This window comes from Capricornis sumatraensis, chromosome 22, assembly GCF_032405125.1.
Source record: "Capricornis sumatraensis isolate serow.1 chromosome 22, serow.2, whole genome shotgun sequence".
In the NCBI taxonomy this organism is placed as follows: domain Eukaryota; kingdom Metazoa; phylum Chordata; class Mammalia; order Artiodactyla; family Bovidae; genus Capricornis; species Capricornis sumatraensis.
This window is the reverse complement of record NC_091090.1, coordinates 46,376,084-46,389,971: the sequence shown is the minus strand read 5'-3', so window position 1 is coordinate 46,389,971 and position 13,888 is coordinate 46,376,084. Positions and strand designations below refer to the sequence as shown.

Below are 13,888 nucleotides of genomic sequence, written 5' to 3'. Positions count from 1 at the left end.
CTGTAGTAAAACAACAACAACAACATCGAATGCAGAGAAGCAGAAAGCACTTTGTGCACAGTGCCAGCAAAGGCAACCACGGGCTTCCAGCCTGGGTGAGCGGGTGCATACACTCTCTGTCCGTAAGACCATCAGGGCACATGGACACGCAGAGACCTAGAAGCACAGGGCGTGGCCCCAGCACATCTCCGTCAGTTAGAAAAGCTTGTGTAGCATCTTCATGAAATTTGAGAATTGATAAGAAATCATCCTGGAAGAGGTTAACAACCGAAGTGGAATTTTACAGCTTGAGTAGAATCTGGGATGGAGGAGAAGGTGGCGGGGAGAAGAGCATTTCTCATGGGGAGTCTAAGGGAGAAAGCGCGAGTCTAGAGGTCAGACATCCTGGGAAGTAGTCACCGTTCTGCAACTTACTAGTTACTGATTATTCACCTTTTTAAAAAAGCCACTTGCTTCTCTGGTACTCAGCTCTACATCTGTAAAATGGTTTTTGTGGTTGGTTAATACCATCTTTGCCTACTTCACCACACTGGCACAAGGAAAGCCATTACCGACTAGAAAATAACTGTTACTGCTTAACAGTTTAAGGCAGTTTAAGAGCTTACTTTCTTCTATGCTGCACACAAAAGAGGATGCTGTGTCATCAACCCCTTCCGTTCAGCTTGCTTCCCTCAACTCAGGTAATTACAGGTCTTTTGAGCAACTTCCTGCCATGAGCATAATATTGAAGTGAAAAACTCAACAAAGTAACTGCAATCCTACCTTCAAACTATGGTAGAACCATCTAATAATCATAAAGTACTGTTAATAAACACTATAAAGTATGATGATGCACTGAAGGCTTGTTTACATCGCCATACAAAATTTTTATTATGATATTCTAATTTCATATTTTAGTGTGTCATCTCCACTGCCTACCCTGACCTCCCCAGCAAGACAATCCCTTTTCCTGCTGCTGTTTTCGGATCATTTTTGTGGATTTCACAGCTGTACCACATAATACCATTATTTCAGTACATATTTGTCATTTATAATAGATAACCTGGAAATTCTGATTAATCTCCAAATTGCTAAATACAGAGTTTTTACATGCACTTCTCCAGAAGCATATTTACACTGAGAGTCACTGTAAACATTAGGTGCTGTCTCCTTCAATGGGAGAATTTTGCACTGATGCATATTCCCCCAAAATGCAGTGTGACCCATCAACTCATGTTCTAAGACCAAACCAACATCAATCAAATTGATAAAAATCCATAAGAACTTGCCCTCACACACTAGCATTTAATTCAAATGGTTGTATTTCACGAACCTTTAGGTTTCATGAACAGAAACTTGAGTATGTCAGAGCACCATGGCAGGACCACCTCTCCTCTCAAAGCTCTTCGAGTGGAGACCACACTAGCAGCACAGTGTCTGACACCCAGCAAGTCTCCAATCCCCTCCTTGCGCTGTGTGTTTACTAAATGACTTAACTATATGCTATAAGCAAGCTATTCAAATTAAAGGTAGGTTCTCATCAACAAATATTTTTTGTAAAGTTAGTTATTTGTAACTCAGGAAACACTTATCACACTGAAAAACCCACACACAGAGAAAAAATACTTGAGAAAAAAATAGTTGTGTATGTATCATATGTCAACTCCAGAGCTTAAATACACTACAGTGACTTAACTTGGAAACATTAACAAATGGCATTTCTGTGACCACCGTAGGGGTCTGCGGTGGCAGGAAGGCAATAGAGAGCCTGGATCCGCCCCCGTCACCCTCCAGAGGAAGAGGAAGGGACGGCACCGGGGAACTGACTCCTCACCCTTTCATTCTCGCAGACCCCCACAGTGGCCACCTAACTCCATTTTTCCAAACTATTTCAGACGATGCCACCCGTAACGGAGGTTGCTCACAGTGATGCCGGTGCTGGGGGCCTCGTTACCTGGTGAAGCTGCTGGCCTGCTGCGACCTGGACGTGTTGATGCTATTCAGCTCTGGTACGTTCAGACCGCACGGCTGGTGCTTACTGTGGCAGTACGCCTGATGCGCTTTGTTAGATATCACACCGTTACTACAGCTTTCAAAACCTGGGGAGAAAAAGAAAAGACACTTTATAAACACAGAAACAAATCAGGCTGCGACAGATCTACCATGTTCTGATGATGTACTTAAACCTTTCATTATGTAGGAAAGTCAGTGGACTACTTAAATAGGAAACAAGTGGGTAACTTCTCCGAAAGAACACCAGGATACTTAATTGTGAGCTGTAATCTCCTCCTGCATTTATTGAAGGCTTAGTTATGCATCTCATTTAATCCCTGCCATGAGGCCCAGCGTCACCATAACCCCGTTTCACTAAGTACACAGCGAGACCAAGATCTGCCCCAGCCCGACAGGACACATGGTGTCCGAGGGGCGCCGACGAAGAACACTAGCGTGAGACCCCCACACACTGCGCAGGATGGTGATGGGAACAAGCTGAGAGGCAGCAATGCAGAAAAGTGTTGCGTTGAGGAAGAAACAGCAAACGTGAAACCACAGGAAACAGTATCTGAGTTGGGTTTTAGAAAGTTAAACGTCCAGAGGAAAGGTAAGACCTTGGGAAAAACAGAGAGAGACAAGCAGAGCAAAAAGACTGAGAAGGACGAGAAATAAATCTGTAGAAGAAAGAAAGGAGAGAACTTTAATTAAGCCTCACCAAAAGCCTCCGTGAGTCCAGGAGGAAGCAGACAGGCAGACCTGACTTGCCAGTGGCTGGGCCGGGAAGGGAGGAGGGAGAGGCAGCCCGGCTAGGAGCCGGGCGTGGGGCCGGGGGCTTCCGACACCATGGCCACGTCACTGCCTTTACACGCAGACTTGACTAAAACACACCACTGCCTTCTCATTACCAGAGACCTCTGATTTGACTTCTAGAGACAAAACTCGAAAGTTGCCCTTCATTTATAGAGATCTGTTAGTAACCCACTCTTAGAAACAGCTCATCTTGAAGTTACTTTCTGGTACTAAAAACACACGAATCTGACTCACCCACAATTTTTCTTCCAGAATCTCTTGAGATCTAATTACAAATGTGCAAAATGGCTGGCAGAAATGTCTACATTTTGTTGTTGTTGTTGTTGTTCAAAATCATGAAGAAGGGTAAAAATTGTAAGATAACGTAAGACTGAATCTCACCAGAAAAATGTGCAGTACTTCCTTTGCCCGACGCTAAACTGTGGATACTCATCCCATGGCTGGGGCTCATACTTGGACTACTAAATGGTCGAGGACTAACAGGATAGCTGTCTTGAGACTTTGGACTTCGGCCTCCCAAACACCGTACTTCACTATCTGTACCATTCACCATTTCTATAAACTGACGGACTCTAAAAAGAGAAAACAAAAATTTATTTACATCATCTCCAGATTACTGTTCAGTTACCTAATAGCAGCAGATTTCTACCAGGAAACACTTTAATAGTCTGCATTTATCAGAAAGTCTGGCCTTTAGATGGTATACTAAAAACACGAAATATGGCTCTGTATACTGCACTGCCTAGAATATTATTTAAAAGTTTCCCGAAAAATGAGAGTATAATGCAAAGACATTCTATCACCTTTAATCAAGATTTACTAAGAAACTGAAAATCTGTCTGTAGCTATAGTAAACCAAAATGGACCTCATTTTTTTTTAACCTAAAATAATCAAAATAATGTTTGCACTTGAACGCAAATCAAATAGTACCTAAGAAGGACCTGATGTAGTTTCATGTACACATCTGCCTTCACACAAAATAAGGGCTTACTCCCCACATTTCCTCACCCCTAGCCCTCTGCAACCTCTTAATCAAACGGGCCACATTTAAACTTTTATTCTAAAGCAAAGTAGTTCTGTCATCGGGTTTAGCATTTCTGATCAATTTTTATGATCATTTCTGATCAATTTCTGATCATTTTTTATCATTTCTGATGCTTAAAAGTTTAAATCTTAAACTTAATAATAGCTGAATTTTAAGATAACAAAGATTCATACAACCAACAAAAAAAGCCAAATAGCTATTATTTATTTAGAAAAAAAATGAAAGAAACAGAAAACAGTAAGTTTAAGTGAGGATGAAAAACTAGAATCTTGTCACTGTTGGCAGGAATGTAAAATTGTACAGGGCTATGGAACTTTGAGGACTAATTTTCAAAAAATTAAACACAGAATTATCCCATATTCCACAATCCCCCTTCTGAGCATATATGCAAAAGAATGAAAGCAGGAACTCCGACACAGACGTGCACACCCATTATGCTAAGGGAAGTAAGGCAGTGACAAAGGACAAACATTTTATGATTCCGTTTACATGAAGTGCTCAGAGTACTCAAATTCAAGTGTACAGAGACAGAGAGGAGAATGGTTGCCAGGAGCTGAGGGAAGAGAGAGAAATGCAGAGTCAGTGTTTAACAGGTACCAAGTTTTAGACTGAGATCATGAAACAGGTTCTAGAAACAGATGGCTGGTGGTGGCTGGAAACAATGTGAGTGTACCAGAAACCAGGTGACTATCAGAAAGCTGTGCACGAAGAAATGGCAGATTTTATGATGTGTGTATGTTTACCGGGCATCCCTGATAGCTCAGTTGGTAAAGAATCCCCCTGTGATGCAGGAGACCCCATTTCGATTCCTGGGTTGGGAAGATCCCCTGGAGAAGGGAAAGGCTACCCACTCTGGTATTCTGGCCTGGAGAATTCAGGACTATACAATCCATGGGGTCACAAAGAGTCAGACACAACTGAGCGACTTTCACATATATTTTTACTGCAATTTTAAAAAATGCTGCAAACTTACTATAAGGTATTTTACAAGAGAAAAAACAGATAACCCATCTTCTAAGTAAGAGTTTCACATTTTTAAAATACAGGTATAGAATGACAGAAGAGCAAACACAAAGTAGAAAAATGCCTACTTAAGAGTCCTCAACACAAAAGTGTATTCCCAACCCGGTACTTAAATGTGCCACATTACACAATTATGTCTAAATACCTGAAACAAGGTGAAACAAAAATTAAAGCTATTAAAGCAAGAAAATAACCGTGGTTATGTAACGCATATATATAATTAATATCACATTTATTAAACTCACTTTAATGTGAAAAGGAGATTGGGATTTCTTTCAAGTAAACTTGGATATAACTGTTGTGTCGTTTCAATGGCTTCTCCCATTCTTCCTGCTAACACCAATTTCTGAATTCCTATTTAGAAAAGGAAAGCAAAAGATAAATTTTATAAGACTAGAAAAGGAAACTTAGTAGACCCTCAAAAAATTAGTAAAAAATAATCTTTAAATTGTGACTGAGTCTGCACTTATTTTTCTAACTCAGTTTCTATTTTAAGGAGTATTTTCAGACAAAATAACCAATTAGAAAAACAAATACTTTAATAAACTATTAAAAAAATTCAAACATATAAGTAATATAGGAAAAACAGCTGTTAAGCAATACTGATGTATTAAACACTGAGATGAAAAAGATGAGTATATTATGCCATATACTGTGGTGATGGTCTCACGGATATATACAAACTCATCAGGCTGTGTAGCCTAAATAGGCATCATTTTTCATGTCAACCATATCTCAATAAAGTGGCTTTTAAAGAAAAGACCACAGGAGATATTAAAGAAGTAATATTCAAAATGTCTTATCAAATACTACATAGCCTTTTGAACCCAGTACTAAATGAAAATTAGCCTTTGAGTAAGACCTGAATTCAACAGCCACTGAATGAGCATGCCCTGAAGGTTAGAACATGAGGATAGGGAAAGATTAAGCAGACATCTCCTGTTTGCTACAGCCTACACAACGTGGTGAGAAAGACAAGCATACCATCAGCTACAACACAACGCCATCACTGTTTTCTAACAATCTCATCTATGAAAGTTCTGTTTGCGTCCCTCTTGTCTCGTTTTTGTCTCGACACCCTCATCAAGCCACACTCTCCCTGAGGGACTGATAGCACCCACTTGAAGACGGCTAACTGCGGGTCAGTTGTCATGCTGATTTGCCCCTGTTGGAACAGGCCCCACAGCACTGGCCACTAGCACTGGGACCTAAGCAATAAATACTTAAGACCAATACTATCTTAAATTTACATAGCAATTTAAGTGCAAACATTTCACACATTATCTCCACTAACATCTAATAATCATGGGACTACTTTACCTGTTGAAACACACACACACACACACACACACACACACACACACACATTCTTATTAAATGTTTGCTTTCTGAAAGCTCAAGAAAACATTTTTAAAGAAAAAGTGGCAAACATTTTAACAAAAATTTTACCACAATTCTATCCTTCTACATCCAGAATACTACTACAGTCCTGTGAATTTTTTAAGGTAACCTTCAAAAATGTCAGTGAAAGACAATTTCAGAGGCATAACTTCAAATTAATAAATTTGAAAAAAAAAACTTTCATGAAAAAAATCAGGTTTCTAAAAGTCAAGGTAACCAAACACTGTAATCTGAAAACACACGTTAGCCATGCACCACAGGTCCTTACTTTGTCTGTTTTTAATGGAAGCTAATTCCTCTAGGACGGTCTGGTCTGTGGATCTGGCAAAGGCCTCTGCTGTGGCACAGTACCCATGGTGGACTAGGTAAGACGAAACCATTCTTAAAACAGAAAGAAGAGACACACAGCTTTTAGTCAAGGGAAGGCAGGCTGCACACTACAATTTGCATACACAAGGTCTACCCTGGTGTTACAAACCCGGTCTATGCCCTGGGAACAATGAAGGCTTTAATTACCTCAGGTTCAAAATCAGTTCAAAATTTCGTTTTGTCTTATTCACAGAGTTATTTTCCAAAAAGAACTGCAAATGCTACAGTCAGTCTACTCTGCCTAAAAATAAGTATTACCAGACAATCAAGGACAAGAAATAACTTTGATTCTTAGCACTCCACTATCCCCACGTCCTTTCCTATTATTTCCCATCCTTACTCAATCGTACTAACCATAATTTCTATTTTACCATTATCATATGACTTACCCTAGTAAAGTGCTGGCATTTTGTAAAATAAAAAACAATAGATTAACTCTTCCTGTTCTGTAGTTTAACTCTTTGCAGTTCTGTCCACCAATAAAACGGGTCACAAGGTGTGAACACAAAAATATGAAGGTGACCCCACAGACAGAATCTTCCAGAACAAAGTCTATGAGGGTGACCATATTAATCAGTGAGGAGTCAGCCTTCTAATCTAAATCAGGTGGTATGTTCGCGCACAGGAGACGAATTCCTTAAACATGACTGATGAGTGAGTGACACTTCCAAAGAGCAAAACTGATTTTTTAAAAGCCAAATGGTGTTTACAAGTATGGTATTTAGATCTAATGACAAAATGTTAGAAAAACCGCTGACTAAACAATATTAAATGAAATACCCAATATATCTATAAATATTCAACTCTTGAACCTGCCTCCATCCGGCGCTACTAAGGGCCCAGTAGAAAATGATATGAAGCAATGGTTCAGGAAAGGGACCGAGCTGGCACAAGGAGATTTCTAACAAACGGATTTTTTTCATTTTATTTCATCTAAATGTCAGATTAATTTAAGAGGGTAGGGGAGAAAGTTTTACCATGAACTTCCCCCAGTGAGGATCTATTTTGTGAGGAATGGGGCAGGGGAGGGCACTCTCCCTGAACCCTGGCTGCAGGACTAAGGTAGGTGATGCTTCTTCTGTAGCCACCCGCGATGCTCAGCGGGAACCACTGGAGAGCATGAAGAGACGGGACCCCAGAGAGCAGTCCAGCCCAGCTCACACTGTTAACTCACTGTAACCAGGGGATTCTGAGTCAGAGCCACTAGCCTTCCAACTGTGCAGGACAGAAACAGTGGTGTCGAGACTCTAGATATCAGCTCCGGGGAAGAAGCTCGTTTTCGGAATCATCATCCTACCCCAAATTATCTCCTCCAAAAAACATGACATGTTTTACGAGATTTGCAAATTTAAGATTGTTCAATTATACATTTAAGATGAGCTATGTCAGATTGAGGGTATTTTGAATTTTCTTGGGTTAGATTATGATAGTGAAAATAACTACTGAAACTTAACAGTATTTATTTTGAAGTCTGCACTATTTGGAGTTTTAAGAGCTACTGCTATTCAGTATGACTGACATTCACATGTCATCTCGAGCCTTTCAAACAAAGGCGTAGTCTAAAATAGATGACTGTCACAGGGCTTGTATTTTCTTGCTGACTCCAATATTAAAATTCTACCTTTTCATAAAAAGCTGCCCAATAAAACAAATTGTAAACTGCGGGTAAAGAGTGAGCTGAGACAAAGGCCATTCATGTATAGTGCTCTCACTAACGCCCACTATCTGCGCTGCTGCTGCCTGTCCACCCTGTTACACTGACTTGTAAGCATTTAAACTGCACTGAGGAATCTAAGCTCCACACTCACGGTCTCTTGATTTGTATTCCCTTTCCCTTCTCTTAAATGTCTAATAGAATATACAATAAGTAAATGGAGTTCTGAAAATTCTTTAGGCTGCAGATTTTTTGTCAGACAAAAAAAAAGGGATCCAAGTAAAGAAAACTAGCTGATATTATTCTTACATAGTTACCCATTCACTGGAAAAATTTAGCCAAATCCTGAAAGGTGCAATGAGCACATCATGTCTGTATTCCACGATGTAAAATACGCCATTATTCTGATGTTTATTCTTACTGAGCAGTAATTGTTTTTTCTCCTAAGTGTTTATACCACTGCTGAACAACACAGCCAAGCTCCTGCCCCAAAACCAAAATGTGAATTCTACAATCTAAATTATATTTCTAAATTTATCTTCTGCACTGGCACTATTAATAGCTGAATCATGTAACTTATGGAAACTGTTAAATCCCATTACTAAGGACAGCAAATGAATTAACCTACGTGATCTAGTGTCACTTTCTTTCCTCCAGCAAATTAATAAATCAGATAAAATACAATTCGGGACGTGTGTCACCAAATCAAGCATTATTAATACATTAAGATCATTAGGACACATATGAAGAGATACAGTCTTTCACACCGAAAGGCTGAAATGTTTTACAAGAAACGTGCTCTTGAAGACGTCCCTGCGCACCTCCCCACTCACTTCTGTATCATGGTCTGCCACTCCCCTTCCCGGTCTCCGATAGGAAAGCGGTCTATCTGTGCCTGCGTCTTCGTTCTCCACTCGCGCATGTAATCTTCTATATCGAACACGAAAGGGTGCTGCCCAAAATTAGCATCGACAACTTCTCCTGGTGTCTGGAGCCCCACGGTTGGATATAAATTTGGCTGTAAGACAACACAGTTCACTAAATATCCATCCCTTTTATGTTAAAAAAAAATTCATTCTTTCAAATGCTACCTTTAAAATTACAGAATTGCAAATCTGCTCCACAAATATTTTAAGATCTCAATCAGAAACTAGTCGAGGAAGAACTAAAGCAAATGATCAAGAAAAATACACAGCAACCTAAGCTCCGTGTTTATTCAGACCATAGAGCATTATACTTCTAGTAAGTGGAGGTGCTTCTAATAAATAAATTCTTGCTCTTAAGAATGTGTCATACAGACTCAGGGAACTGAAAGAGGGGCTCTGTGACAGGCTGAAGAGTGGGCTAGAGGGAGACAGGCGAAGGTCTGGGAGGGAGGGGACACGGGGGTACCCATGGCTGACACTTGTTGATGTATGACAGAAAACGACACAATTCTGTAAAGCAATTATCCTTCAGTTAAAAAATTGGAAAAAAAAAAAGTATGTCATACAATAGAGAGATTCAAGCATAACTCATGTTTATCCTCTTACGTACGATACTGCGATGCGCTTCTAGAAAGTACACGTGGAAGCTGATTCCCACAGAAGAACATTCTAACTGGGCATACACTATTTTAAGTTTACTAATTTCTATTCTCTCTACATCTGGAATGCCTTTATTAAGGAATGGTATAAGAACTTAATTATAAGCCAAACAGTGCCTTTAAGAATAGAGATTCTTTACATAAAAATAGAATGCACACATTTCCTGAAAGGATTTAAACATTCAAATTCATAAAGAAATGCATTTCCTCCCAAGATATACTCTAAGACTTGAGGGTGAAACAAGTTCAACAGCTTCAAAAATTTGTACAGAAAATACAGAAGTCCTTCTGTTGGCCCTATTACTAGCTGTCACATCTGAAGGGAGAATAAGTTACTGAATGTCTACTAAATGCCCGGGTTTAATCATTATAATTACCCTGTTAAGTCATCATCATTGTTATTATTTGCATTGTGAGGATAGAGGAACTGAGGACTGGGGTAAATTAATGTGCTCACAGATGTCCTATACTATGGCAGAGCTGGGACTGGAACACAGGCTTATTTAACACCGAAATCTAAGTTCAGTGTACCTTTCCGTAACTCCAAACCCTACTTCATCTTCAGTCTCTATATTTATGCCTATTTCGTTGCTTTAATGATTATCACAGGTATCTTCAGTACAAAATCAGGTAAAGATTAAGAGAATATAATGTGCAGCAATATAAGATGCTTAGATAGAATTTCACTGCAAAAAGCTAAGAAGGTATTTTTAAACTCAGGTGACCAATCAAGCAACCCAAATCAGAAACAGAAGGAGTACTGTGGTAATATATTGAGAAAGACAGTCACACTGGGTTAGGGAAATAAATGGTAACACAACACACACATATGTATTGATTCTTAATAATCAACAAAACTCACAAGTTAATAGAATTTTACAGTGAAGACAAGTGAGATACTCATTATAACCTTCTCATTTCACCAATGAGAAACGGAGATTTAAAGAGCTTGCACGGTGTCTCCAAAAGCACCAGTTTGTTAATGACACGCAGAAAGGGAAACTCATGGCTCCACTCCGAGCACAGTATTTTCATTAAAGCCCGTTACAAAATTGTGACATAGTTTAAAACAAAAGTATTTTAAGCCAAAAAGTTCTATGTCAAGAAAAATGAAATTTATAGAAAAAAAAATCTGCCACACATTATAAGGACCAATATTCTAAATACAAAAAAATAATCTCAGAATATAGGAAAACAAAGACTACTAGTTCGTCTGCTCAATGTTATGTGGCAGCCTGGATTTGAGGGGAGTTTGGGGGGAGAATGGATACATGTATATGTATGGCTGAGTCCCTTTTGCTGTGTACCTGACACTATCACAACATTGTTAATTGGCTATACCCCAATACAAAACAAAAAATTAAAAAACAAACAAAATTACTAGTTAAAAACAATTTAATTGGCAATAGATACATAGGCAATTTGAAGAAACAAGATGATTAAAAATATAAAGAGATGCAAATTAAAATAAGCAGATTATTTTGCACAACAGATTAAGATTTTAAAAGCTGAGAATACCCAGTGTTGATGAAGGCTGAGAAAATAAGCCCTCTCATTCACTGTATACAGAAATAGGAATCAATATAACCTTGTAAGAAAGATATTTGGCAAAATCTATTAAAACTGACAAGACAATTTTACTTTATTTCTTTCTTTCCAATTTGAATTGCTTTTATTTCTTTTTCTTGTCTGATTTTGAAATTATAGATTCAATCTCCTTGCTGGTAATTAGTCTTTTTCTTGTAAGAAATTAATCCTACAGAAAAACAAACATGTGCAAAGATATATGTCCTGCAGCATTATTTTTAATAGCAAATAAAAAATTAAAAAGAATGTCCATTCACAGGTGGTATGATACACCACGATCAGGGAAGCTCAGCCCCCACTGACTATAAGATCTACCATCATTTTATGTGTAAGCAGAAACACTGTCCATTAAACTGGGACAGGCCATGGATTTCTAGGATACACCCCATTTCATAAATGTCAAATATGCAAAAACATACATCTTTAAATCGTTGCAGTGCATCTTACAGTAAGATATTATAAAAACAAGCAAAAAGAAAGCGTTAAAAATGTGTATACTGACGCAGAAAGAGGCACAATACACATTACTAAATGAAGAAAGCAAGCTACCAGAACACTGCCTCAACTACGAACATCCTCTTCCAGCCGACAGTCACGGACGTACTAGCTAACGTAAGTTTAAACCAGATCTCGAAGGGCATACACTCAACACAATCATCACACCTAAAGATGGTGAGGTGAGTTGGGGAAGAGTGATCACCTTGACAAACATCTCCAGTTTTCAGAGATGTAAAGCACCCTCTGGTTCCATAATAGGTAAGCCTTTTTTCTGTAAACATCCCCTCCACGGAGGCTGACTGCCATGACTGGCTAGTGAAGGATCACAGGTGGTGGGGACTCTAAGAGAAAGGCTAACTTTTTCTTTCCTTTTTAAGTAGAAGAATGATATTTTGTGTGTGGAAGTCCCAGAAGATCTCACAGTCACAAAAATAAAGAGCTCTCAGAACCACTGTGTTATTAACAGAAAACTTGCAACCACTACCCTAACCACCACTTTACCCACTGAGGCAGAAATGAACATCCCCCTTGGCTAATTACAGACAAGGCAAAAAATATAACTGGTGATTCTAAAACGGGACAAAAAATGATCAGAAGGCAACCCCAAACATTCAACGTATCTACAACTAGCTACGCCTTTTTCAAATGATCATCACTATCAGTGAGGACCAAAATCTGCTAACTGACAAGTTGATTTTGCCTGCTTAGTGCCACAAAAACTGGGGGAAGAAAAAAAAAGAAAAATCAAACCAGCTACATATGCCCTTTCTCCAAGTCCATGTGACACGGAGAGTTTGAGCAAAACGTCTGCAACAAGACTGGGCTACGTGGGCCCTCGTACCCGCACCAACACCCAGCCGCCCCCACCAGACGCTCTTCTTGAAAGCCTCTCCTTTCCACTCACCCACGGGATCACCCCCTGTCCATTCAAGGGCAGGATCACGGCTACTTTCCCTCTGGATATACAACATCCCCTGTTTCTCTTGCTATTGTATCATTCTCAACAGAAGGCAAACACCCTGCTAACCCTAACAATGAACCCGCCGGTCAGTTCTCAGCCCGTGTGTCGAGATGCATCTCAGTGGCATCTGACACGCTGACTTCTTCCTTCTGGGTAGATCTTCTTCAGTTGGCTCTGAAGAAGGACACCCCATTCTTAGCCCTCCTCCTGCCCCACTCACTGGTCGCTGCCTCTTAATGTCCTGTTTCAGGCGTATAATAAGTGATACCGATCAAAAGTCTATTAATAGATTTACATATCTGAAGAGATCAGTGAATACAAACTGTCAGTCCTAAACGATAAGAAAGCGCTGTATCAGAGTTAATTAGTCCCCAACGCCCTTCAGGGCTAGGTACGATGCATATGACAACTGATAGAGGCTTAGATTTGGGGCGTAAGGGGTCTAGAATCGAGCCGCTCCTCATGTCTCTAGATGCCGAGTCACCAGCATCTCCTGCCGGAGTTTCTGCAACAGCCCCTCACAGTCGGCTTGTCTCTGTCTTTACTCCCCCCAGCTGCCGTCTGTTGGTCATCCCGGCGTGTCATGACAGCTAACACTCTGCACTGTCAGTGCACTTCGTTCAGAGTAAACGCCCAGGTGCCCACAGTGGGCCCCACCCTCGGGTCTGACTCCCACCGCCTCAGCCTCTCTACCTCCCTTCGCGCTCTTCAGGCGCGCCCCCTGCACTCCCGCCTGAGCGCCCGCCCCCTAACTGCTCCCTCTGCCTGGAATGTTCTCCGTGCCCTCGCTTCCTCCAAAGATTCTGCTCAGCAATTACCTTGAACAGTGGTGAGCAAACTGTACCACCTGGGTTCTGTCTTTGGTCCTCTCAAGTGCTACTGTTTTTCCTCCTTTAAAAAGTATTTAAAATTTTAAAAATATTTTTAACGCATTATTTATTAAGGTCCTCAACTCTCACCACACAGTGGCATCAATAGAC

General features: G+C 40.0%; 1 protein-coding gene across 1 annotated transcript in view; it reads right to left on the bottom strand.

Annotated features, from left to right (window-relative positions):
- Positions 1-13,888, bottom strand: part of RANBP9 (RAN binding protein 9) — a 71,290-nt gene that overhangs the window by 13,263 nt on the left and 44,139 nt on the right. Inside the window, exons 6-10 of the mRNA XM_068994097.1 lie at positions 9,111-9,295; positions 6,523-6,635; positions 5,099-5,207; positions 3,166-3,356; positions 1,934-2,078 (exon numbers count right to left, since the gene is read on the bottom strand). Of these exons, the coding sequence (XP_068850198.1) occupies positions 1,934-2,078; positions 3,166-3,356; positions 5,099-5,207; positions 6,523-6,635; positions 9,111-9,295 (743 nt within the window). The remainder of the gene's footprint in view (positions 1-1,933; positions 2,079-3,165; positions 3,357-5,098; positions 5,208-6,522; positions 6,636-9,110; positions 9,296-13,888) is intronic.